This window comes from Hydra viridissima, unplaced genomic scaffold (assembly GCF_058129835.1).
Source record: "Hydra viridissima isolate aposymbiotic clone 2 unplaced genomic scaffold, HvirCarnegie_v1 scaffold_8, whole genome shotgun sequence".
In the NCBI taxonomy this organism is placed as follows: domain Eukaryota; kingdom Metazoa; phylum Cnidaria; class Hydrozoa; order Anthoathecata; family Hydridae; genus Hydra; species Hydra viridissima.
This window is the reverse complement of record NW_028324307.1, coordinates 16,138,881-16,166,374: the sequence shown is the minus strand read 5'-3', so window position 1 is coordinate 16,166,374 and position 27,494 is coordinate 16,138,881. Positions and strand designations below refer to the sequence as shown.

The 27,494-nt window shown below is 28.9% G+C and overlaps 3 protein-coding genes across 6 annotated transcripts; 1 reads left to right on the top strand and 2 right to left on the bottom strand.

Annotated features, from left to right (window-relative positions):
• Positions 1 to 312: 312 nt before the first annotated feature.
• On the bottom strand, positions 313 to 9,322 carry LOC145195372 (uncharacterized). Its single transcript, XM_080073202.2, has 6 exons — positions 9,159 to 9,322; positions 4,676 to 7,502; positions 4,375 to 4,584; positions 1,796 to 1,955; positions 1,489 to 1,589; positions 313 to 1,382 (listed from the first exon to the last, which is right to left on the bottom strand). The coding sequence occupies exons 2-6, from the start codon at positions 7,485 to 7,487 to the stop codon at positions 571 to 573; spliced, it is 4,095 nt and encodes a 1,364-aa protein (XP_079929328.2). The 5' UTR covers positions 7,488 to 7,502; positions 9,159 to 9,322; the 3' UTR covers positions 313 to 570.
• Positions 9,323 to 14,467: 5,145 nt separating this feature from the next.
• Positions 14,468 to 18,398, bottom strand: LOC145194881 (ubiquitin-conjugating enzyme E2 H). The gene is made up of 7 exons (XM_090095916.1): positions 18,232 to 18,398; positions 16,293 to 16,369; positions 15,736 to 15,810; positions 15,573 to 15,612; positions 15,414 to 15,466; positions 15,150 to 15,278; positions 14,468 to 14,974 (listed from the first exon to the last, which is right to left on the bottom strand). The coding sequence occupies exons 1-7, from the start codon at positions 18,282 to 18,284 to the stop codon at positions 14,850 to 14,852; spliced, it is 552 nt and encodes a 183-aa protein (XP_089952042.1). The 5' UTR covers positions 18,285 to 18,398; the 3' UTR covers positions 14,468 to 14,849.
• A 4,204-nt stretch (positions 18,399 to 22,602) lies between these two features.
• LOC145195085 (uncharacterized) lies at positions 22,603 to 26,454 on the top strand. Of its 4 annotated transcripts, none has more exons than XM_090095915.1 (7): positions 22,603 to 22,803; positions 23,325 to 23,464; positions 23,731 to 23,957; positions 24,128 to 24,236; positions 24,410 to 25,067; positions 25,199 to 25,235; positions 25,428 to 26,454. In XM_090095915.1, exons 2-7 carry the CDS (start codon positions 23,356 to 23,358, stop codon positions 26,037 to 26,039), a joined length of 1,752 nt encoding a protein of 583 aa, XP_089952041.1. In that variant the 5' UTR covers positions 22,603 to 22,803; positions 23,325 to 23,355; the 3' UTR covers positions 26,040 to 26,454. The 4 variants fall into 4 exon arrangements, with proteins under 4 accessions (XP_089952041.1, XP_089952038.1, XP_089952040.1 ...); XM_090095914.1 differs by lacking the exon at positions 22,603 to 22,803 and adding an exon at positions 23,038 to 23,183; XM_090095913.1 differs by lacking the exon at positions 22,603 to 22,803 and adding an exon at positions 23,039 to 23,183 and having other exon boundaries at positions 23,263 to 23,464.
• Positions 26,455 to 27,494: the final 1,040 nt, after the last annotated feature.

Sequence of the window (27,494 nt, the reverse complement as noted above, 5' to 3'; positions counted from 1 at the left end):
ACTTATTTCCGAGTAAACCTTCATTGAGTGTTTTGTCAATATCTCTTCTAAGGTTTATTATTGTAGGAGACGCAAATCAATATCGTATTTCAGACAATTTCCTGTTCAGCCAACATACTCATTCAGTTGCCTGTGTTTTTCAATTCTTTTGTTATCTGATGACAATCGTTTTTTGGTTCATTTAAACAAAGGAACTTTTTTTTTTTCTTCTGCATCATGTACCAATCAAACGAATTCTTAACAAAGGAATTTTCACGCTACTTATACAGTATACTAGTGTGTGTTGGCATTAAGTGATAAATCGAGACAAAGTTATAGATAACTTTTCTATGAAAATATGAGCACGTCACGTGAAATAATTGTTTCAAATATTATAAACTACATGTAAAAAAAACCGTATTTTAAAATACAATTAACCATAAGCGAATTAATCATTTTCAAATTTATTTAGTTTTTATTTTGGTTTTTACGATGCTTTTTGAACAAACGCTAACTAATTTTCAATTAAACAGATAAAGAGCTAAAAATTAAGTCATAATTATCAACTTCCTAACGTATCCTAACCTAAAATTATTGGGCAAAAGCATTTGTAATATTATTCACTAAGTTTTGCATTTCTTCAGAAGGTTTTTCATCTGACTGTTGATCACTCGAATTATTTTCACAGTCAGATTCAGACCTTTCGCGACGCTTCCTAAACAATGCATTTAACTGTGCGTTGCTGTTTATTCGTTTTACTTTATGACGCGTTGTTGGTACATTTTCGGGTGGATCCATGCTTGACTTAATATCTTGCTCGATAAAACTCTGGCGTCGAGATGCAATTTCGTCCTGGTTTATTTCGTTCCTAAAATCGTTCGATTTTATGTGCGCACGTGCAATATCGTCAAAGAAACCCTTTGACTGATCGAGTAACGGTGTACTGCTGATATTTCTGAGTTCTTCATAAGCATTCTTTCCACTGTATTGCATTGTTTGCTGCATTTTTTCTATTTCATCGCTAATTGATAACTCTTCATCGGTTAAAAAACTATGTTGTAAAACTTCTCGATTATCATTGATATCTGTATATTTAGAGGATGTTCGTGTCGTTCGTGTCGTTCGTTTTGAAAGTGAATCAGACGTTACTGAACCTTTTGATTTAGGACTAACTAAGCTATCACTTGATTTCGTTGGTGGGGGTACTGGAGCTTTTTTCTTATAACCCCTACTACGTGACGCACTACTTGCCACCGAAGATGTTCGACTACTGCTACTCTCATATCCATCAGAATCAGCCATGTAAGTGCAATCAGACTGCGTTCGATTGCGTGAACTTGGTCCGCTAGAAAACTCAGATCCATATTCATCTTTATTTTCGTTAGCAAGCAGCAATTTCATTGCTAGGTTAAAATATGTTGATTTTAAGTTTTATACAGAAAAAAAAAAAGTTTAAAAAATTTCCACGTTTAAATTAAAGTTTGGTTAATGTTTGCAAATGAAATTCACCTTTCATGAGACGCGGCTCTTGAGAAGCAAGTAGAGCGATTTCAATTGGGAGGTTTTGGTGATCATGAACCGAATCAAAAGGATCAGCAGAAAATTGCCATCTAGAAATATTAGAAATAAACATCATAAAATGAAAGAAGAGTTTAAAAATTTTTTTTTTTTTTCTAAAACTTTAAAATTTTAATGGTGGATTTTTTTACATTTTTTTTTTTATTTCTACAAAAACATACTGTTACAGAGATGTTTATTGATGCAATAATCTAGTTTGAATGCTGGTACAGCAGAAAATGTTTAAATATAATGTAACCTTAGGGTGGCTTGACGTGATTTTTCCAACGATATTATTTTCTTCAACTCTTCCGGGTGTAGTTTGAGGAGTTTGTTTGTTAGGTAAGCTGCCTCCAATTGTGATGTTGTAAATGGATAATTATTACCGTTTAAGCTTTCTCTGCTGCCAAAAACGCTATCTAAAAAAAAATTTTTTTTTGGTTACCTGCGAATCATACCTAAAAATACTGAAATGCCATACACACATCTATTATTTATTATAATATTATTATAGTGCATTGCAGCATTCTGTAATACTTAATTTTGTGATGATTTCATCTTTAAGCAAATTGACATTTAATCTGACAAAATCTAATTTGATTTAAAATAAACTACTTTAGCACTTGGCAAGTAATGCAGAGCCAAAGTATTTAAAACACAGTTATTAATGCATGCATTACAACTTCACATTTTAAGTTTTCAATGCTGCATAAATCTACAAGGCATTCAAGTGAATAGAACGTAAAAATATGTAAAAATAAAAATCAATAAAAATGGCAGATTTTAAAACAATACATCCCAGGTATGTATGATTTTATTTTTTTTGGTTTTCTCATTTTTTCTTAGATTTATTTTTACATAATTAATAATAATAATAATAATAATAATAATAATAATAATAATAATAATAATAATAATAATAATAATAATAATAATAATAATAATAATAATAATAATAATAATAATAATAATAATAATAATAATAATAATAATAATAATAATAATAATAATAATAATAATAATAATAATAACAACAACAATAATAACAACAACAATAATAATAATAATTTTTGCGCCAAACTATATATTCAAGAACAACTTTGGTTAAAGTTTGTTTATATCTCACTCGATGTTTGCTGGGTCATACCTTGAAATTGATTTTGTAAACAAAAGCATTTGTGCAAACCTCAAAATTAAAGTCCTAATAATGTTAAAAAAGGGCACAAACAAAAAAAGTGCCTTTTTTTTTTAATATTAAAAAAGGGTACAAACAAAAAAAGTGCCATTTTTTTTATATTCTTAGGACTTATTCTTAGTAGAAGACTCACTAAGACTCACTTATGATAATTAACATTGTCGTTATAAAAGGGCCCATTTTAATCATCAATTTATTTATAAAATGTTTGGTTAATTTGTTTTTGAGTTTTTTTTCCCTTGTTTTTAAATCGGATTTTACAAGCTTTTGTTAAAATATTTTTTGTGACTTCTTGTGGATCTAAAAAAAAATTATCTAAAACTTAAAAAAAAAAAAAGTTTATTTGCAATTTACTGAAATAATTTGCTTGCAAAATAAACATGTTACATACATAACATACATACATACATACATACATACATACATACATACATACATACATACATACATACATACATACATACATACATACATACATACATACATACATACATACATACATACATACATACATACATACATACATACATACATACATACATACATACATACATACATACATACATACATACATACATACATACATACATACATACATACATACATACATACATACATACATACATACATACCATACATACAATCGTGTATACATACATACATACATACATACATACATACATACATACATACATACATACATACATACATACATACATACATACATACATACATACATACATACCATACATACAATCGTGTATACATACATACATACATACATACCATACATACAATCGTGTATACATACATACATGGATATATACAAACATATATAAAAACATATAATAAATCTTTATATTTAAATGAATAATTGTTGTATTTAAAAATAAATACAAAAATAAGAGATTAATTTTTTTTTTTAATGAATGTTATCAACCAACTTTTGTAACAGCTTTAGTTGACTTTTAATAGCTGACGTCATATTGTCTCAGAGATGAGCTCTTAACTTTGAATAAGCTTTTTAACCATTCAGTCATTTTTTGGTAAGGCTTACTTAGTATAGACAATGAAATCATTCTACTTTTTTAACTTTATTAGGTAGATTTCCATGATGGAAAGTTTTTATTACTTAGAAACAAATTTTAGAATCCAATATTAATAAAACTTCTTGTAAAGCATGGCTTTTGTATACACAAATCAAAATCTACACTTAGTTTGAATCCGTTTCCTTTTTTTTAATTGAATTATTATTATTATTATTATTATTATTATTATTATTATTATTATTATTATTATTATTATTATTATTATTATTATTATTATTATTATTATTATTATTATTATTATTATTATTATTATTATTATTATTATTATTATTATTATTATTATTATTATTATTATTATTATTATTATTATTATTATTATTATTATTATTATTATTATTATTATTATTATTATTATTATTAATTATGTAAAAATAAATCTAAGAAAAAATGAGAAAACCAAGTATGAATTACCTGGAATCATACCTGCGAGCTCGTTTAAAATTGGCTGAACTTAACGTTTTAATTTAGCTACTAAACTAAAAAAAGTATATGAAACATTTTGTTGTTTTCATAAACTGTAATTACAAAATTTACCTGTGAAGGCGGGTGTAGATGAGGGAAGCAATTTCATTCGTGCGGCTGGTAGAGGATTGTCCATTTGTAAACTGTATGCTGCATCGCTACCCAGCCTTTCTCTCGCTACCTCATACGCTAGCAATTCTTGTTGCGCTTGTTTATCTATTTCTTGCTGTTTTTCTTCCATTTTTGTGCGTTGGTTGGCTAATCTCATGAGCAGCTCCTCACCTGTATAGGATAAAATTGTATCCACAAAGCAAAAATAAAAAAGTTTACAAAAAATAGAAAGCGACTCTTTTAGAATTAGCACCCTTCTTACCTTCGGCTCCGATTCCAACAACTTCGGATAAGGCTTGTAGCGCTTGCTTATCTTTAGCTAAATTTTTCCAATTTTTTGGCGTAGTTGACCGTCTTTCAAAGTCAATTTTGTCAGATGCCTTCCCAGGGAACCTTGCACGAACGGTTGATTTCCACCTTCTGTTACGTACAAGAGTCATCCAATCGGGTTCAGTTGGTGTACTATCGAATTCTTCAGGCTTCTTCTCATGTTTTATCCAAGAGTTTTCCTCGGCAATATTTCGAGCAGGTTTCTGTACGCCAGCTTTTGGTTTTGATGGTTTGTAAGTGTAAGTTGATCGGAGAAATGAAACTGGCTGAGTATTTTCTGTAATAATTTCAGCTCTTTTCTCAGCTTCCCGTTTTTCTTCTTCTTCTCTCTTGCTTCTTTGAATGTCTTTGATGAGCTTTTTAGAGTAAGGGTCTGTTTTTCCATAACTTTCCACAATATACGCACCCACATCTTTTGGTGGTTCTTTTGGCGGCCATTCTATCTGAGTTTGTTGTGGCTCTATCATAATTTTTTCACTTTTTGTATCAACACTAGGCTTTGTTTTTACTGGAGGAGGTCGCTTTTCAACACTTTCTTTAAGATAATGACCATTACTCAAGTTTTCTTTTAAACTACTCTGAGATCTTACTTTTGTAGTTCCTGGCAGATAGTCTTGGTTGAGGTAAGTATCCATGAGACTATCAATAAACTGAGAGCCAGTAATCAAGTTTGAATTGTTGGCACTTTTTAAAGCTGCCAATGATTCCTTTATTTTGTTATTGTAATGTTCAATATCATCAGTTATCTGATCATTATCTGCTTTATCTGTTGTTTTGTAATTGATTTTTTCTTTGCTAATTGAATCTTCGTGGTTATACCCTTGGTTTGCATTTAATGGGCTTTTATTTTTGTATGGTTCTTCCAGATTTTCACTTAGAGAACTTTCGTTAAATTCTCTATTTTCTTTGTCGCTTTTTAAATCATTTAAATAACTGTTATCGTTTTCAGATGAGATAATCTCAGATGAAGGAATTTCAGACAGAGGAGTATAAGATGAAGAAATCTCTGATGAAGAAATCTCTAATGAAGAAATCTCAGATGACGGGGTTGTAGAAGGAAAAGTTTTAGATGATGGATTCACACCTGCTGGGTTCTCTATTGAAGCATTTTTAGATAAAATCTTGGATGGAGATTGGTTGGATTTAACGTCGGATTTGATGTCGGATTTGATGTCGGATTTGATGTCGGATTTGATATCGGATTTGATGTCGGATTTAACGTCGGGTTTAATGCTTTTATTGGTAACAGCATTTTTATTCTGTTTGAGAAAACCTCCTTCTTTATTGCTTCTTTTCAAGTCGTTTTCCCAAGTTGTTTTTTTATCTAAAACTTTTGGAGTTTCAATTTGAACCTTTTTACCTTCGTCTTTTTCTTTCTGTTTTCCATTAACAGTTTCTAGACCTTTAAATTTCTCATTTCGATTGTTTGCTTTTTCACTTTTTTCATTTCCAAAAACCAATTCTTTGCTTCTAATAGCATTGTTTTTAGTTGGTAAGTCTATTTGTGGTTTATTACCATCTGTGTTGGTTTGTGGCTTCATTCTCAGGGTTTCCCCCTCCTGAAAACTTTCTTCGCTACGTTCACGTGTAAAATTATCAGAAATGTTTTTAGATTGTTCGATGTTGGATAAAGATTGGTTCGGTAGTATTCCGACATCTTTTTCATCCGGAGACAGTTTTTTGATCCGTAAATTTTCTGAAAGGTTATCTTTTGTGTTCAAATCTGAAGGTTCTTCTCGGCAATCTGCATCTTGTCTCCGACAAATACTATTTATTTGTTCATGATTGCTTTTTTTTAACCCTATTGATTCTTCATTGTCCAATTTTTTGTTTCCTTCGTAAGTGCGTCTTACGGGATCGACGCGGTTAATCTCACTTAAATTGTTTTGTTTTTCCTTCGATAAAATAGTATCTTCATCACCAGAAAGTTCTCTTCTTTGTCGAGTTCGTCTTACAGGCTCTACATTTGTGTCATAGTCTAAGTCTTCTTCCTTTCTTTGAACTATTCGCCTAGAGGAGTTTTCGTCTTCGTGATGCTGTTTTCTCTGTGTTCTTGTGGTGCCTTCTTCTTCGGATCGTTCTCTTGTACGTCGAATACGTCTAACGGGTTCATCCTTTTCGCTATCACTTATATCTTGTTCTCTTCTTTGTACTCTTCGCCTGGGAGTTACTTCTTCCTCATTTCGTTTTTCTCTAAGAATGTTTTCCTCACCGTTTTGATTATCATCTAGATCATGTTGCTTTCTCTGTGATCTTGAAGTTCCTTCTTCATCTTCAAGAAGTTCTCTTCTTTGTCGAATTCGTCTAATGGGTTGATTATTTTCATTATCGATTGCAGTTTGCTCTTTTTTTTGCCTGATAGAGTTTACTTCATCCGTGCGATTATCTTTGTAATGAATATCTCTTTCAGACTCATTGTTTTGACAATCAAAGTCTTGTTGTTTTCTCCTTGTATTTGTAGTTTCTTCCTCTTCACTTCTTTCTCTTCTTCGTCGAAAACGCCTTACAGGCTCGTCATTTTCGTTATCACTTGCACGTCTTTCCTCCCTCTTACGTGGTGATGCATCTTCTTCTTCCCTACCTCCTTTTATTGAATTTTGTTCTTTTCTATGTGATCTCTGAGAAGACACTTCATCTTGATCTACGCGTTCTTTATTTTGTCGAATACTCCTAGCTGACTCAACATCTTTGTTTTCTTCTCGTTCTTTTTTGTATAAATGATCAGATCGTCTTGATGACGTCATTTAAAACTTCGTCAGCTTAAAAAAAGAAGCCACTTGCAAAACAAGAAAAAGAAAATAGCGAAAAGAAAATATAAATTTTGGAATTAAAATACTTTATTTTTGCTGACTTTATTTTATCCTTTAACCGAATGCAATTAGGAGTTACAATATTTTACTTGTATATTACTCAAATAAAGATGGCAAATTAAGCTAAGATTGCCATCCTAATCATAAAATTCACTATGTTTGTGTGATTGCCATAATTATCATTAATGTCATCGCTATCTTCATCATGATGATCAGTGATACCTGATCATTCGACTGTCTTTATGTCATGATTTAGACACTAATTATTGCAGCGGGTTGTTGCAGTTTTTTACATTGGTTCTAGTCAAAATTGAAATGCTATTTTAGTAAAGAATTTTAAAAAATGTTAAAATAATATTTGGCTTTGAATTAGTAAGAGATGATACCTAAAGATAGTTATGATTGAGATATGTGATAACATTATGTATTACTTGTTGTCAATTATTTTGAAATATGCGGATTACTCTTTGTTCTTAGCCGAAGCGAAAGGAACAAAATAATGATAAGAATTTTTTACGTCCTTTTTCCCTCGTGCTCAATTTTAGTTTTACGTCAGCCGAGTGGGAAGATCTTAGTATATAAATTGGTTCATCTCTCAAACGGGAACTTTTTCAAAACATTTTTAAAAAAATCTTAAAAACTCAAAAAATACAAATCACACAATCAATATCAACTCTCTATGATTCGATAAGGCTCTCCACCATGATAACTCTCCTTCTTGATGAGTTCTCTTAAAAATTTATGTAACAACACAATTAATAACAACAACAATTAATTACAAGAAGTCTTTTTATTGCTCCAAAGAAGCATTTTTATCCGTGCTTTATTATCCTTAACAAGATGACATACAAAATAAAAGGTTTTTGCACAAATTGACAGCCTGAAGCACATAGCATACTGTAATGAAATTTAACCTAGAACACATAATTTTTGATTTTTAAAGATCTTTCTAAAGTGTTTCCATTTTTTTCACACCTCTCAATAAAACTTTTCAGTATTTAAAAATCTTAAAGGAGAGATATTTGTTGATCTAATAATAACTTTAGTAGGAAATATCGATTATCGATCGATAATCAATCGATTATAAATCTGCAGCTTGATGTATATTTTCAGGTCATAGAAAAACTGTTAACTTTATTAAGGAAAAAACTTTCCCAATATTAAATCTACAGGTATATTACTACCACCAGTATAGCTTACTACTACCATTAGTGTAATGTCTAATAGTTCCTTAAGTTTTAGCATAGCATTTATTTACAGTCAATAGTCACCATGTCACCAACAGCACAAGAATTTCAGTTCAGCATTTTATTTCTATTTTTTTAATAATAGGTTTTATTTCTCTTTACCTTAATAAAACGTTAAATGAATATCGCTGCAAAGCTACATCTGACTGCGCTGTTAAATCTGACGAGAATTGCAATTATACTGAACGGACATAAGTAGAGAAGAAGGAAGGAACAATAATTCCAACGGTCTTTTATAATTTTTTTGATAGGTAACGCAGTTATACATAAAAACAACATAAGAGTTAAAAAGCTGAAATAGAAACGCTTATGAAATAAACGCAAAAAATGACAAGAATAAATATTTTAATGGACCTACCTATGATATTTTTCAATGATGAAAAACACAACAAAAGTTGGACATTTCTCTAAAAGTAACTATATTTACTTTCCTAATAAACAGATACTCGTTTGATTCTTGCGAATGTCACCAGAGCGGTTAATCTCAACTTATCTCTTGTCATACGCTAATTAAATAAGTAAGCTTTTTACAGCTTTTTCCCGTCTTTTGTTAGATACAGTGTTGTCATGACAAATTTATTGTCCACCGTTGATCAAGACGGAATTAGGCTTAGCGAGCATATAAAAATGATGATGGAAAGGTTTTATTGTATTTATTTATTTTTTTGTTTGTGTTTAATCGAGTAATTTTAAAATAATTGGTTGGACTTGGGTGTTATCAAACTTTATGTAACAAGAGTGAAACAAACACAAAGAAGAAACAACATTTAAATATGTTCGTAAAATTTAAAAAAAAAAAAAAAAGAGCTGACAGCTGACTGCAACGCTTTTTAGGTGAATATAAACTTTACTATAAAGGTAGGATGAGGGGTAGGGGTTTGGGGGGGGAGATATTAAACACGTGACGGTTTTATTAACTAATTGTCATCTGTAAAGTTTTAGGTTTAATAATTAAGAAATAAAATTGATTTTAACGAATTTTTTTTTTTTCGGAAAATTGTTAAATATGCTATTTTGAATACAACTTTTTTTTCGATAGCAACGAGTAATAAATAACGAACCAAAAGCAAGGAAGTAAAAACCAAAAGGTCACCGTTCAATTCTATATAGGTAGTGCTGTGTTTAATAAAATCAAAGCTAAAAATTTTTCGCAACACTTCTACGTAAACAGATGGTGGGAAAAGCTTACAACAAAAGAATATGTTAAAAAAAAAAAAAAAAAAAAAAAAAAAAAAAAGCCTATAGAAAGCTTTATAATTAAGGAGTTAATAGGTACAACTTATTTTTAAGGAAACAATCCCAACAATTTCAGTAATTGATTATTTATATTTGATCTTTGGTTTCATGGCGTTTGTATCAAAGCTCTTTACTTTGACATTTAATTCTATTCTGTGTCCTTTTTTACTATTGTTCAAATCCCATTCTACTCAGGAAGACAAGAGGAGGTTTGTATTTACGCATTATAACTTCACTTCAAATGAATACCTTGTGGGAGGTGGCTAGAATTATTCCAAATTCTCCTCGAATTATTTTCAAAACTCTTTTCCTTTAGTGTTTAGTGTGCACTTAAATCTTTGCGCGTTTATTTTATCTTATAATAAGAAATAGCGAGTTGCTAATGGAGATTATCATGAGCCACTTAGTTCCTAGATTTTTTTTTTTTTTTATCAGTGTCTATACCTAAAAAGTTTTGGAAATATGCTGTTGTTTACAAATATAACTTATTTTGATAGAAATACAGTTAAAAGTACTCAATAAAAACTGTTTGTTGGAAATCCAAACAAATTTTTTAAATTTTTAAAATAAAAGTGAAGTTTAAAGTTTTCAACACGATGAAACAATAGTTTACAATGCAACGTAAATCTCTGCAATAATGTCTACCTATTAAAACAACCGCGAAGCTGTGATGGCAACTCCAAAGATGTAGTGGCATCTGTCCCATGACCTTTAAATACTTTTTCATATTAGGTCTACAATTTGTCCATTCTTTACAGCTTTAAGATTAAGCCATAACTGAAGCCCAGCCGCTCAATAAAGTTGGTACCTGCGGTCCACTAATATTAGCTTTTCACAGGTATATTTGTTTTAGCACACTAATTCTACTAAAATCAATCACCTTCATTATTTTTGATCTGTACTCGACACACACCATTACTTCTGATTCATTCTAAAAGTCAATTACTCTAAAAGTTAAACATATATATATATATACATACATATATACATATATATATATATATATATATATATATATATATATATATATATATATATATATATATATATATATATATATATATATATATATATATATCTATATATATATATATATACACACACACACACACACACACATATATATGTATGTATGTATGTATGTATGTATGTATGTATGTATGTATGTATGTATGTATGTATGTATGTATGTATGTATGTATGTATGTATGTATGTATGTATGTATGTATGTATGTATGTATGTATGTATGTATGTATGTATGTATGTATGTATGTATGTATGTATGTATGTATGTATGTATGTATGTATGTATGTATGTATGTATGTATTTTTCGCCAAGAGAAAGCGAAGAAGTTATGCTTCAGCCCTATCCATAACTGTCACATACAACTGTAACAAAACTGTTATGCGTCAAATCTTTCCATAACTGTCAGGATCTTTTTACAACATCAGATCATCTTTTAGTCTTAAACTTAGAAGCATTGACATGCATTTTCCCATTTATAGTAGTTTCGTTTCATTCCATTTTTCAACAAGTAAGAAGATCAGCACCTCGGACTTCTCTGCCTTGGTACCCTTCTAAATATATATAGTCCCATATCTTTAACTGGTGGCTTAGGAACACACTACTAAACCAATTTCATCTGTAACAGATTTATCAATACTCTTAAAAAGTATTTGTAAATTGTTAATTAAATTTCAAAATATTACCATAATGCCTTGCCACAAATAAAATCACCATAATGTCTTGCCACACTCTAAATAGGTTAAAACTCAAAGATTTGAATTCTAAATTTTATGAACAAAAAATTTTTTTTGTGTTTTCCATAAATAAAATCAAATGCATTATTTTTTAATTTTTTTTTGGTGCCCATGTCAGATTTGATTATGGCAACACAAATTCTCAGATAATTTTAACACATTAGCTTTAAAAGTCGTAAAAAAACGTCTTTGTAAAAACCATGGTCTTTGCTAATTTTGTCTTACAATCTAATTTGAAACGGAATTACGCTCATAATTTAAGGCTGTGCGAAACTTTATTGGGTTCTGAAGTTCACTAATGTCTTTCAACTTTAAATTTGCCCGTGTTTAACGGGTTTAACCCTTAAATGCATAGTGTTCCAGAAATGCAACATATTTATTTAACACATATACAACGCTTTTAAAATTAGTTTAAAATATCAAAATATAAAAATTAAATAAGATAAAATAAGATATCAAAGTTGAAATATCATTTCAAAACTTTTTTTAAACGAATATACATATCAAAATACATGTTTATGATTTTCTCTGACGTTTTTAAAAAAATTATGCATTTAAGGGTTAAAATTAAATTTAGTGATAGCTAAGGTAGCAAAAAAATTTCAATGATATAATCAATCCATCATTTGTAACGGTGTGATCGTCATTTGTCGTTGCGTCAATTAAAATTCAATTTAAATAGTTTTTATTGTCGCTTTGTTAAAAAATTTTTTAAAGCTTAATTTTATAACAAAGTGAAGTTCATATTTCGGAATGCAACGGTCTGGTTTCAAAGCTGTGGAAACCGTTGTTATCTAAAGAAAAATAAAAAGTTAACTAAAAAAATGCTCTGCTAGTTGTGTTTTTTGTATAGTTGTTGAATTTCGTATCTTGAAGCGAAAAAAAGTTTTTGTAACGGATCAGTCGATTCTTTGATAGATCTGTTTTTTAGTATCAGCTACTGTTTTTACTCTGAAAACGGACGTGCTAAACTTCTAAGCTTGTACATTTCTGATACCTTTTACTTATTACAAAGCTTAAAGCAGACCATTTGACCAATACTTTCAAGATTTCAGCTTTTGCAACGAAAGAGATGAAAAAAGTATCATTAGTTCTGAAAATTAGTCTTTGATAATCAGAGAGGATTTTTATCAGTCATTTTTTATCAATACAGTAATTGTTGGTCCTAAGTAACTCTTAGCTTGAAGGACCTCTTTCTCAGTAACTTCTCTCTCTTACTAACTTCGTTTCTTTTACTTCAATTTTCAATTGTTGTTAGGACAGTTATTATAGTGATTTTCAGTTAATATAATTATAATATAGATAACTGTATATACTCTCACTGAAAATGATTGCTGATTTATGAGCAAAGTAATAAAGTTAGTCACATAAGTTGTAGGATACCATTTACCTTTGGTCTACAGATAAGTACATAGCATAACTCAAAACAAAATCTGAAATAAACAACTTTGTCTTTGCATTCCAAACACAAAAACATCCTGCAAGATGTTTTTGTTTGGGATGCAAAGCATTTGACTTTGGTTTAATTATTGAATATTTCTAAATTTATTTAAGAGATCTTTTTATACAATAAAACTATTTTTTGTGTCAGTTCAATAAGCATCATTGGTTATTTAGAACTTGTACTTACAAGTTGCAGAATCAATTAAAAATATGTTTTCATAAACTTTAAAAAAGCTTAAATTTAATTATTTAAGAACAAAACTCCTTCTGTGTGCATGTATTTAGAATTAATATTAAAACTCGGTCTTACATTTTATGTCACACAAATAACTCTTAGCATGAAGTACCTGCTTCTCAGTGGAGTACCTCTTTCTTAGCATGAAGTACCTCTTTCTCAGTAAACTCTCTCTCTCTCTTACTAACCTCATTTCTTTTATTACTTCAGCAAATTTAACTGAAGAAGTTTTATAGTTGAATCTTCAAAAATTGATCACAGCATTTTTCAATTTTGAAAAAATGAAGGGCATAACAGACATTCTTTGTTAGTTCTAGTTTGAAACAGTAAATTGTTTTACCATAATTGAAATCAATCGAAACTTAATTACCCGAATTAACTACACAACTAGTAAACACCCTAAATCCTTTAACAACCTTAAACTCTATACATTTACAATCATTTCAGTGAAAACGAGAAATAGATATCGAATTTGTCTAGTTTTATTTCATTTTAATACAAACTTCGCAAACAACTTAAGTGACAAATATAGCTTTATTTCAGTTGTTTCGGAAAAACCATAAGAATGTATTTTCTGGGAAAAACTCAAACATAAAGCCAACCTAACGGTTTTTTTTTAAACTTGCACAACAGAAATATAAATTTAAAAGAAAATTTCCGGGAATTATTTAAATCTAAACATGTTAGGTAAAATTACTTTCTAGCTTAAGTAAAAGAATTAAATTCTTTATAAAAAATAATTTTCGGCATCTTTCTGTAAACATCAACGCAGCGACTGAAAAAATGACCTTTCTTTAAGTAAAACTGTCCACTGCTTGCCGAACAATTGTGCATTGTAGATTTAATTTCAAAATTTCAACGGACTGTTTTTTCTTTTTTTTTCTCTTTTTTTTTAAATAAGTAATAGCTAATTAAGAAGTAACAAATAGTAAATAAAAATAATAGTGAGCAACTTCTTTGCTTCTTCTCTCGCAAAAAAAAACACATCACTTACTTTGCAGATAATTTTAATTGAACAAGAATATTATATTTACAAACTGTACATATTCCGTTTCACTATTTCAAATAAATCCTAACGCATCGCAATATACTAAAATTTCTTATCCAAAGAGCCTTGGGCAAACACCAAAAACAACAACAACAACAACAACAACAACAAAAAAATACACACCCCAAAAAAAATAGCGCAATAATAATTTTTCCAGTCAAAATAACATTTTACAGTCAAGAACAAAATAACAAGAAAGAAATTTGTAAAATAAGAAGCAAATAAAAAAAGATTGTTAGAAATAAGCTCTAAATAAAGCATCCTTAAAAATATTTATGAAATAATAACAATATAGTAACAACATGATAATAAAATCGACAAAAACTATAATTCCATATCAGCTGTTTCGTCCTCAGAAAATTCACTAAGAGAACTCTCTGAAGAATCAGACATATTTGCTTCTTCTTGCTCAGCTATAACTTCAGGTGAAGCATATTTTTTGACATATTCTGTAAATTAAAAGGTTTGTCATGACTTATCTTAAAAAATAGAAAACAGAACATATGAAAGCCAAAAGATAAAATTGTATTTCTCAAATACAATTTCACCTTTCATTTGCATATTTTTACAAGAAGCACAAAACGTTAGGCAGAGATTATTTTTAGTCAAATTTTAAAAAGTCACCTTTAATTTTCTTTTTATAATCTTCTGGTTTATGAAGATACAAAGCAGCAGCATCACCATTTAGTGGATCAATAGGATTTGGATAAGCAAGCAATTGTGGTAAGAAAGATTCAAACACATTGTTTAAATCTATTTAAAAATATAGTTGGTTACTAGTTGGACCAGATGGACTGGTTTCACTTTGTAATAGTATTAACTTTGAAAGATTTAACTGGAAACTAACTTTGTAATAGTAAACAAACAAAGATACAGAAGGAAATATACCGTATAATGCTGTCCAGGCTTGATTAATTACATCAAGGCAAACAGACCCTGATCTAAATTAAAGGGAAATGGTGTTAAAATAGTTCAACACATTTTTCAATTATAACAAATTTTCCTTTTAATATTTTCATTTTAATGGTGAAAGTTTAAATTTCTTACGCTTCATCTATATTTGGATGAAATATTTTGTTCAGAAAACCTAAAAAAAAAAAAAGGCAAAATAAAAGCAAAAAATAAAAGCAAAAAATATTAACAACTTTAACATTTAAAGTTTGACATCCATAAATCCAAAAAAAACAAAAAAAAAAAAAAAAAAACCTACCAATAGAAGGAGATTTAAATGGATATTTATCTGGAAGATCAACTCGAATCTTCCATATTCCTCCCTCGTATGGAGCTAAAAGCAAAGATTTTTTATTGCATCAAAATATTGGTATATGTTCATTAACATAGCTCTTGGAATAGCTTATTAGCAGTAAGGTTCATATGAACTTTATATTTTTACTAAAAACCTTTTATAAAAATTTACTTTTGCTCAAGTTTAAAAGGTCTATTAAATAAATAAAAACAAAGTTCAACTGGAATTTTTTTAAATTTAATTGATCTTTTAATTGACCAGTTGTTTTTTTTAATTTGTTAGTTAGATTTTAAAACTTCCCTGCATTAGAAAATAAAAAATTCCAATTCTATTAGAGGTAAAATTTTATCTTAATTTTGAGCTGATAAGTAATTCAAATTTTAATTCATAAATTTCTTTTACAGCAGATAAGAATTTTTAAAAAATTTTTATCACTTTTTTTATTGATCTTTTTTTTTAATGTTAAAATTAAGGAGGTAAACATACAAAAAAATCCTTTAAAACTAAATATGATTTCATACTTTCTTTTGGTCCAAAAAATTTGACAACAAACTCATTTAAACCACCAAGAATTGTTACATCATAGTTGCTTTCAATTCTAAGCAATAAATAAAAAAGTACATGCTCAATCTGCCATATAAGTAATGACATATCTGCCATGATGACGCATTTTTATTGCAATAAAGAACGGTAGACAGAACAGCTACAAAAAATTTACAAATTTACATAAACTCCAAATAAATAAAGGATGAAGTTGCTTACCAACTTTTTATTAAAATTAAATGTGTCAAAAAACAAGTAAACTATGCGCTACAAAAAAAAAGTAAAAGGATTATTGAGCGGTACTTTTCAGGGATGTTTATAAGCTTATAAAAGCTCTCTTGAATAAAGTATGTTGATGAATGTTGATTTCTTGAAATGAAATATTTGGTGTTGATGTTTTAGTTCCATTTAATTCCCCAATGATTGTGGTGGTTGTCTAAAGAATTTTTTAGAACATTGTTTTTTAAATGATAAACTACTAATTTTCAAATAATATTAATTACATATATATTTTCACTATTTGTGGCCTTTAAAAATTCTGTCACTAACATCAATTCTCTAAAAATGCCTAAGTTAAAACTCAACGGTTTCTAAAAATGCTATTGCAAAAAATGCCTCAACAAAATGCTGTTGTTAAAAATGCCTCCAAACAATTCTAAAGTCTTTAAACTGATGTTAATATTGATAATCTGTGAAAACACAAATAATACTTAAAATTTTGGTAATGATCACTAAAATCAAGAAATTCTAAGATTTAACAGGGTGTGTATGTGTAGGGGGGGGGGGGTTCTTAACTACTTCTAAAACTACTTCTATAAGAATTAATAGTGGGTAACAATTTCTAATTTCAATGACTACAACTTCTAAATCATTTTAGGTTTGCATAGGTCTTGCAACCAGAGAAAACTGGAAAGTGTTTACATAATTATTTATTCCAACACCATTTTTTCCCGTTGTTAAATTTTTTGAAACATCAAAATTCAAGTAAAGTTAAAAAATTTTGTAGAGTTTTTTTTGAAAAATTACACTAACAACTCAAATAGGAAAAGTTGCTCAAACAATTTTCAATTGTTATTAGGACAGTTATTGTAGTGATTTTCAGTTAACATAATTATAATATAGATAACTGTAAATACTCTCACCGAAAATGATTGCTAATTTATGAGCAAAGTAATAAAATTAGTCACATAAGTTGTAGGATACCATTTACGTTTGGTCTACAGATAAATACATAGCCTAACTAAAAACAAAATCTGAAATAAACAACTTTGTCTTTGCATTCCAAACACAAAAATATCCTGCAGGATATTTTTGTGTTTGGGATGCAAAGCATTTGATTTTGGTTTAATTATTGAATGTTACAAAGTTTATTCAAGAGATCTTTTATACAATAAAATTATTTTTTGTGTCAGTTCAATAAATATCATTGGTTATTTAGAATTGGTTATTTGCACTTATAGTTGCAGAATCAATTAAAAGTATGTTTTCATAAACTTTAAAAAAGCTTAAATTTAATTATTTAAGAATAAAACTCTGTGTTTATGTATTTAGAATTAATATTAAAACTTGGTCTTACATTTTATGTCACAAAAAAACTTTAAGATTTTTACACTTTGTCTAATTAATGTTGAACAGCAATATTTTGTTGATTGCAATTTGTAGACATTAAATGTTTCAATAAAAGAATTGACCATTGAGTCTGAAGCAAGTAAAAGACATTAAAGACAGATTCAAAGAAAAAAAAAAAAAGTTTCTTTATGAATGTATGAAGAAATACGGCAACTCAAAGACCAATAATCTATGTATAATATATAACATTAAAGAGATAAGTATACATATATATAAGTATTGGTACAATACTTCAATCTTTAGAATTTAACAATCTATTGTTAGCTTTCTTTAAACATTTTAGCTTACAATTTCACTACATCAGTATCCATCCTTCTTTTTCCTGGTGAAGGAGATGACATTTCGAAAATATGATTCAAGTAAACTACAGCTTATATCTAAGACGCAAAATAATCTAATACAAAATTTTTACTTGAAACGTTTTGCTAAAAAAAATTGGCATAACACTTAATATTACGTCGTCGCTTATAAGGGAGAATAATTGTTACAAAAAAAAAAAACTTTTAATTTGAAGGACGACTGTGTTCTAATTCAAATGACAATTTTATCTCCGTTATTCAAAGCCAGCAACTTAAATTAAAAGTCGAATAACAAAATCAAAACAACACTATTTGTTTTGCAATTATACATAAAAAAAAACCTTCTTACACCATAATCCCCGCATTCGAAAACCAACGATTGATTGATTGCACTAATTTAAATGGTATCTATTTATGTATCATGGAATTGCGAGCTGTAACATATAAAACTATATAAATAAACAGGGCTCCCCAAAAATCTGATTTGTTATGCTGAGAACATTTCAATGGAAAATTTAATTTTTTTTAAAAAAAAATACGTCTAATAAATGAGCCATGTTTAAGAACAAATCTATCGGATTCTCCATAACAGAAACCAGCAAAACCTTGTAATATTTGGAATAACGGTTGCTGATATTTTGTTTTAACTGATCTAAAGTTGTTGGTTTATTTATGTATTCTTTGGGTGTATACTGGAGCTGTTAAATCCGATTATGTTGAAAAATTATTCGATCATTTGTTTGGAGAGCTCACCGTTGACTCTAAATGCGCCTCTATCTTCCTCAAAAAAATAAATTAGGTCGTAACTCCGGACCATTCAGTGATCTTACGTGAATGTAGAGGGCCACCAAAAATTTTTATCTATTTACTGTTCCATTTAGCTCAGAATGAGCTTCGCCTGAGAATGATTCACCTGAGATTCAGTTTTGAAGTGAAATCTATAATTTCATTAAGTAGAGTTAGTTCTGCTTATGAGTTCATCCTTTTGATGGTCATTTAACATCGGTTCTTTAGTTAACTGTTCCTTGTACGAAAAAAAAGTCTAAACGCAAGATTTATTGAAAGTGATGATCTTGAAAGTAATGATCTTGAAAGCCCTAACTTTTGCGCTTCTTCTTAATGCTGATATTTCTGAAACTTCTTGTATTCTTCCGGTTACATGCTCTTTATTTTCTAATAAACACCGTTCGTAAGTTTTCGAACGTCATCCCTTTTTCTTCAAATCAAGCCACCAATCGCCGAACTATTGATGATATAGGAGGATTTCGTCCCGGAAATTTTCGTTGAAATTCATCTTGTGTTGTAATAAACGGATTATCATTCTGTGCATGCATCACCACTAGAGTAGCTCGTTGTTGTCAAGTGTAGTTATTGATTTTAAATTTTTTTTGAGTTTAACTTCAATTACCTGAAAATAAAATGAATAAAATGTGAATAGTTTTCGTATCCTTAACCAAACACCAATCCTCACCTCTGAATCTGAATACGAATCCGCATTTCAGATACTATTTTTTAAAGAATTTAAACAAGAAGAGGTAAATTATTTTAAAAAGTTACTATTGTTATTATTATTATTATTATTATTATTATTATTATTATTATTATTATTATTATTATTATTATTATTGTTATTATTATTATTATTATTATTATTATTATTATTATTATTATTATTATTATTATTATTATTATTATTATTATTATTATTATTATCATTATTATTACTATTATTGTTATTGTTATTATTATTATTACTATTATTATTATTATTTTTATTTTTATTATTATTATTTTTATCATTATTATTATTATTATTATTATTATTATTATTATTATTATTATTATTACTATTATTATTATTATTATTATTATTATTATTATTATTATTATTATTATTATTATTATTAGTAGTAGTAGTAGTAGTAGTAGTAGTAGTAGTAGTAGTAGTAGTAGTAGTAGTAGTAGTAGTAGTAGTAGTAGTAGTAGTAGTAGTAGTAGTAGTAGTAGTATTAATATAACTATTATTATTATTATTATTATTATTATTATTATTATTATTATTATTATTATTATTATTATTATTATTATTATTATTATTATTATTATTATTATTATTATTATTATTATTATTATTATTATTATTATTATTATTATTATTATTATTATTATTATTATTATTGTTTAATTGAGTCACAGTTAGACTCGAGCTTTTCGTTGGGTATTTCCATGGATTCGGATTTTTCCCTTGAAATACTTTTTTTTTATTTATTTAATTTTCGTGTGTTGTTAAATTAAAAAGTTCATGAATATTAAAAACCTTTTTTAAAAATATATTTACAGGTGCAACGTATTTATATTTGTTATTTAACTACATATACAATATGTAATAAAGTAATTTTATAATATTTCCGAGATTTATTAAAAAATTCATAAGACTCGTAACACAAATTCAAAATTCGTAACATCTGTATGCCATGCGAGTCCTTCGAACTTGAACCATAAGAATTTGAGTCAAGATTAAGGTTTGGTCAAAAACGAGTCGAAATACTACAGGTACTCGTAGGTTTGATGTACCCAAACCTAAATCCACAAGCCACTATTTGCAACACCAAGGATTTTGAAGGCAGAATACTCATCAATTTGCACCTGCAACCCCGACACAAGTTACGCAAAAAAGGTTATAAAATAAAGTGCGCTTTGACGAAAGATTTTGTTTATACACAAATGTATACAAACAAAATTATGTTCAATTTCGGAGCTGAAAATGAACAATTTTTCTTAAAGATTTGTTAATAGACAAATTGATGGGTAAAAAAAAGTGCGGTCAACACCCAAAGCTGCTGTATCTGACGAAGAAAAAATGCCATAGCGAACTTCGTTTTAGGCTTTTACACCCACGCAAATTAATGGTAAATAAACACAACATGAAACATATTTAATCAATAAAGGACAGGGAAACGCAGTAACAGTTAGATTGTGCTCATACGCTGTGCAGGAGGTGTGAAAATGACTTTTTTTTTCCATAGTTATTTATGTTTTAAAAAAAAGAAACAGATTTGTTATTTCTGCTGATTAATGATGCTTGCAAATTTATTATTTTGTTCAAAACAATAAATTGGTCAATATTACAACCACCTCACCTGTAAACTTTGACACTTAATGTATTTTACTCAAGCTATTTGGTGAATTCTTTTTGTCATTCGATACCTTTTTCAGGTATTTAATACCAATAGGTATTAAATGCCGTAAAAAAAAACATGTTTAAGTTGACTTTATTTGAACACTGGCTGCTCAAACTTTTATTGTTTCTAATTTTATTTGTTTTTCTTCTTTTTAATATCAAAAAAATTAATTGATTTCATTTATCAGAAACTTCGCTAATTGGTAATTGTTTTATTTGGTGATTTTTTCTTTATTTTTTGCTTTTTTTAATTTTTGTTTTTGCTTTTGTTTTTTTGTTTTTTTTAATTTTGCTTTGTTAGGGAATCTTAAGGTCTGTAAGAAATCTTAGGCGTTAAGGTCTATAAGAAAGCTTAGGCATTAAAAATTGTAAGTCTCGTAATCCTGATAAAATAACAAATAATCTAAAAAATTAAAAGCTGAAAAAATCGTTATTTCGATATAAAAAACTGCCGTACCGATAATTCCATCTCGATAAAAAACGTTAAAACTTCGAAAACAAACTTTCTAAATACCATTTTACATAAAAATAGTAATGCTTAATGGAAATACAAGCTTTAGGCTACTATTTGAAATATTAAATGTCTTTACAAACCTTTTTTAAGAAAAGTGAAAGGGAATTAGCTACTTAAGTTTTCATGAAAATGTTAAACCAAAACTTGTATTGTTAACTGTTCAAACCAACCAATCAATAAAAAGTTTCCGTCGAGCATCATAACGAGTGATGTATTTATTTATTTTATTTGATGAAATAATCGTCTTTATGAAGTAGTTAAAAATTACAACGGGTGATGAATTTGAGATGAAATATGTATATTTAAAAGATTATATTTTTATGGTGTAAAACATTTCGGTAAAAAAAAAATTATTACTGTTAACTTTTATTTGATGGTAATATTATTTTGATAGTAATTATTTTCTAACTTAAAATGGAGCTAAGCCTTAAAAGAAAGATCAGCCATTACTCAAATTGCATTTGTTAAGTTTTATTCCACAATTAGAGTACATCTTTAAGTTTAAATTACGTTCGAAGCTATGTTAAGATTTTCGTATATTTTTTAAATTTTTATTCACAACGTTATAAATCGTTAATTTTGTGCGATGATGGTATGCGCATGCATGAAATGCTGCGTACTATTTCTTATTTTTGTATTGAAAATACACAGATTTCATATTAATATATGTATTTTTCAACTTCCGCAAATAGAAGGACTGGTTTCTTCGAATTTGCGTTTGCTAATGAAATATTAACAAACGTTGCATACATAATTACAACACCATTTACACGCTCTCTTACACAATTACCGTCTCAGACATTTATATAGAAGAGGAGACTTTGCAACGCAAACTTTGATTAAAAAACCAAGACTCCTACTTGAGGGTAAAAATAATTTCATAAGTTCTTTCGTGTTTATTCGATTACCACAAAACATGATTGCAAACTTCTTTACTGAAGTTTACGTTTAGATTTTTCTATGACAAAGTATATGCATTTAATTTATGTACTCATATTCTAATTTTGTTACATTACAGCATTCACAATCAGCTTATAAAAACCATGGCAAAACTGTCTCTTTTATTCTAAATATTAATTAGTTTTACGAAATGAATTGGATTTTAAGGTTTTCTTCACTTTGACTTTTCTTACATAGAAACATGTTGTCTAAACAAAAAAGATGAAATTCAAGATTATTTAGATTTAAGCTGAAACCGGACATCTGAAATGCAGAATTTTCAACTGCGGTGAAAGAGATAGCAGCGGTAGGGTTTTAAAAACAAGATTCGCAATCGGTTGCTCTTTTAAAACACCAGCCACATCTATTCAACATTTTCATTCTAGATGCTTGAAATGATAATATGTGGGCTCTTTATTTTCTTTTTATCTTTGAATCAATCGTGTAGCTTCTTTATTCAACTTGGTAAAGATGGTGACATGATTTCTGCTAAAGAAGACTATTGCTCAGGGCTTGCGTTTTGCCAATGCAATAGCAGCACACTTTTGGGGTACGATTCTTCAATTATTTGTGGCAACGAAGTAACAGGTAACGAGTATTTTATTTTTGTACCAAAATAAAAATTTTTTTTTTTTAAATCGAAAAAAAGCTTTTTTAAATTTACCAAGTCGCATTCACCAAGTGTTCCAATTGAACTCAAAGAAACAGTGGTCTCAATTATTTAATAAAACTTCTAAAACTATGTGAAGGGATAATTTTTTTTTGAAAAGTTACAAAAATTTTGTCTCGATTATTTCGCATGAATCGAATCACTTGACTAATTTTTAGTCTTGTTAAAAATTTACTTTACGCAGGCTGCAATCTGAGAGTAGAAGGAAGTTCATTCGGGATTTATACAGCATCAGGGATGAGTTCATACAAACTGATACTGACTACAGGAACTAGTACTGCTGTGTGTGTATCTGAACCAACCCCGGCACCGATTTTTATACACGACTACCAAACTAAAATGTTCTGGAATGTATACTATTCGACACTTCTGCAACAAAGATTTCTCGCTTCAATAAAAGATTCAAATAAGGTTGATAAGAAATTTTTTTTTATCTTTCTAAAATTTTAAGGTTTGAAGCCAACCCCGTTTATTGCGACGGTCTCATGGCTCTAAAAACGTAACATCCTGGTTGTGAGTTCGCATCAAGTTCACAAAATTTGTTTGCAATTTTATAATAAAATCTGTTATTATGCCTGCAGGTTGAATTGGAGATAGCACATCACATGCAAGGCTTATTTTTAAAAGTGTTTATCAATTGCGATAATAAACAGCAATGCATTGCTATCAAGTTTGATGGTTTACAGGAATGTAAGTTTTATAGCATTAACAATTTGTTACAAAGTTTTCGTCACTTAAGTAGGAAAATATTTTTTCAATAAGGCTGTAAACATTGAACCATTTATTAATATTTATATATAGCATGTATTAAAGCTATTTATATTTCATTATTAGTAAGTATCAAACATTATTTGTTTTTTAAGATCCGTTGAGTCCAGATGTTGTTACAAATGATATAGGTCTTCCGTTTCCATCACCACCACCAACAACAACAACAACAGCAACAACAACAACTACATCAACATCACCTACAACAGCATCAACTACAACAACATCACCAAGTACAACATTACCCACAACAACCACGCCCACAACAACCACGCCTACTACAACCACAATCACTGCAACTACTATTACTTCAACCAAGTCCACTACAACTACGCCTACAACCACAACTATTTTAACAACGCCAATTGCAACTACACCCACTACAACCACGTCAACTACAACCGAGTCCACTACAACAAAACCCACTTCAACTTTAGCCACTACCACCATACCTACTACAACCACACCCACTACAACCACACCCATCACAACATCAACGGATGAAATATCACCAGCTGCTACAACATTACCCACTTCAGCAACAACCACTACAAAAATGGAGAACACAAGCAACATAAATATAACGACATACACAGGACCAACATCAGCTTTTGAACAAAATACAACAAACATTCCGCCACGTACTGACGCCATTAAGACAGAGAAGAGCTACCTAGTTGAAATCATAATAGGCCTGGCTGCATTTTTCCTCTTACTAGTGTTTATCCTCGTGTGTGTTCTTGCTTGTAAAAGGTAATAATTATACAAATTGCCTTTTTATTTAAAACACTTAATGGTTATATAATAATAAGTATATAACAACTGTTTTGGAGAATTAAAATTTAGCATTTTATTTAACCTTATCGTAAACTCTCTCTCTTTAGAAGGAGACGGAAATCTTTATTTAAAGTACCTGGAACGGTAAGATTTTAAAAAATCAAAGCCACAAAATAAAATTATATAAAGATTTCATTTGAAGTTAAAATGTGAAAGCAAAGTATTTTAAATAAATCTCATTTGTTTACTTCTTTGAATACAAAAGTTTAATGCGTGGGATATTTGGTAATTTCTTTTGTAACTAAAAAATTAAAAGTAAGAACTCTTTGTATTTAGAATCCTGCGTTAACATCTGTTTTCTCAGATGGAGCACAAATCAATCATGCCTCGATGATCCGGATGGAGAACAATTCTCTCAGTACCACGCCCTCAAAAATGAATAACTTGCAAGTAAAATCTAATCCCTTGTATGCTGCTGATTATGAACAAGAGTCTTTAAACGGACTAGAGGAAATGCCGGAAGACGAACCAATTAAACCTGAAATACAAGAATCGTACAATAATCCTAGTTTCAAACCAGATATCGTCGATAAAAGACATCACCGGCGTGTCATGTTTTCTCCACCATCAGACCGAGTGTTAACACCTGTGGAGGAAGGCTCTTTCAGCGATTTAAACAGCGTAAGAGATCAGACTAGTTTTCCGTTACACCACTCACCAGACCTAGGATCAACAACACATCTTGTTCCATCTGACTTTGAAGAAAAAATCTCCAAAAACTTGGTTAAAAACTCCAATGAGACTAACTATAATGAAAATGCAACATTCCATTACAACCCTGTAGAACTCGGAAATACAACTCAATACAACAATCCTCAGGACCAATCTACTCTTTACATGAAGGTTGATAAATCTAACACATTAAAAAATCGCATCACTTACCATTAAATGTTAGTTCTTATTTTTTTAACGAAAAAACAAAGCAAGGCAATTTAGTTCCAAAAATCACGTGGTTTACCCAAACCAATAGATTTTTAAGCCGTAACTTAATGATTTCGTGTTTGAATTATCCGAAAGCTTGATTTAAACTGAATTATTTATGCGACAATAATGAAAGCACTGCCACGAAAGTGAAGCTTCAGTAGAAAAACACAATGTTGGGTTTTAACATTTTAGAAATCCTAAACATGTTTTAAAAAAATTCCTAAATAGTATATAATACGATATATAATTTTTTACTTTTTATGAAAAACTTCTTATTTCCCTTCGGTTTTATTACTATCTGCATCCCCTATTCATTTATTTTGTCCCATTATAATTGTAGCAATTAAAAATAGATTTAATAAATTATTTCTTTATAAAAGTTTGTTTTATTAAACAAATAAATACCATGGTTATTATAAAAAATCTAGTAAAAGTATTAAGTTTTACCAGGTTTTTTATTATAACCATTTTGGTCGCAGTTCGTCGTTTTCATCGCAATTTCGTGATTTGCTTTTTACTTATCACTAATTATGTATATAAGATGATAGCTTTAATATTTATCATTATTGTCGTTACAATTAATCAACAAAATGATAAACATCAGATTTTTTTCTGAAAGTGTAAACCACTAAATTACTTAAAATTTAAAAAAACGGTTTATAATTTTGTTCAATTGCAGCATGCTGAATATCTTTTTTTTACTTTTATCTTTTTTTTTAGTTATTCGTCAGTTTTATATATTACTTTGGATAATAAATATGCACACGCATGTATATTTTAAGGAATGCGAACAAAGAGTCTTATTTTATATTCCGTACGTAATAGCTTCATAAGATCTTCTCTATTAAAAGGTTTTCTGCTAAATAAATAATTTGACCGGACGTTATTATTTCTTATTTCTGAGAGTACCACCTACTATGTTTTTTATCTGGTCTATTTTTTTATGCCATTTTCAAAATGCCTACCTCAAAATTTTTTGAAACAATTTTTTTACAGTATTTAATTGCACGAAAATCAGGTGTTTGAAAACTTCTACTCTCATCAAAAATTTTAGCTGATGTCTGTTTAAATTCAGCTCAACATAGGTTTAACCAATTCCGGTATCATTAGATAGGCCTAAAAAATCAATCAAGTGTCAAAATTACGAATTCTTAAGCCGAATTTTACTTTTAAAAATTATCAAATTTTTTCAAACAAATGTTTTTCAATAGTGTCATCGACGAAAGAGTGAACAAAAGAAATCATATTATAGTTCATAGCAACAGTCTATCAAATCTGACCGAAGAGCTCCTTCTGTTTATCATTTTGTTTATCATTTTTAATGATGCCCAATCACCCAAAAAACTCCTTGTGCAAGGAATGACCAAAGACAGCTGGGGTAGGAAACAGATTCTGTTTGCTGTGTCAGGAAAACTGTCA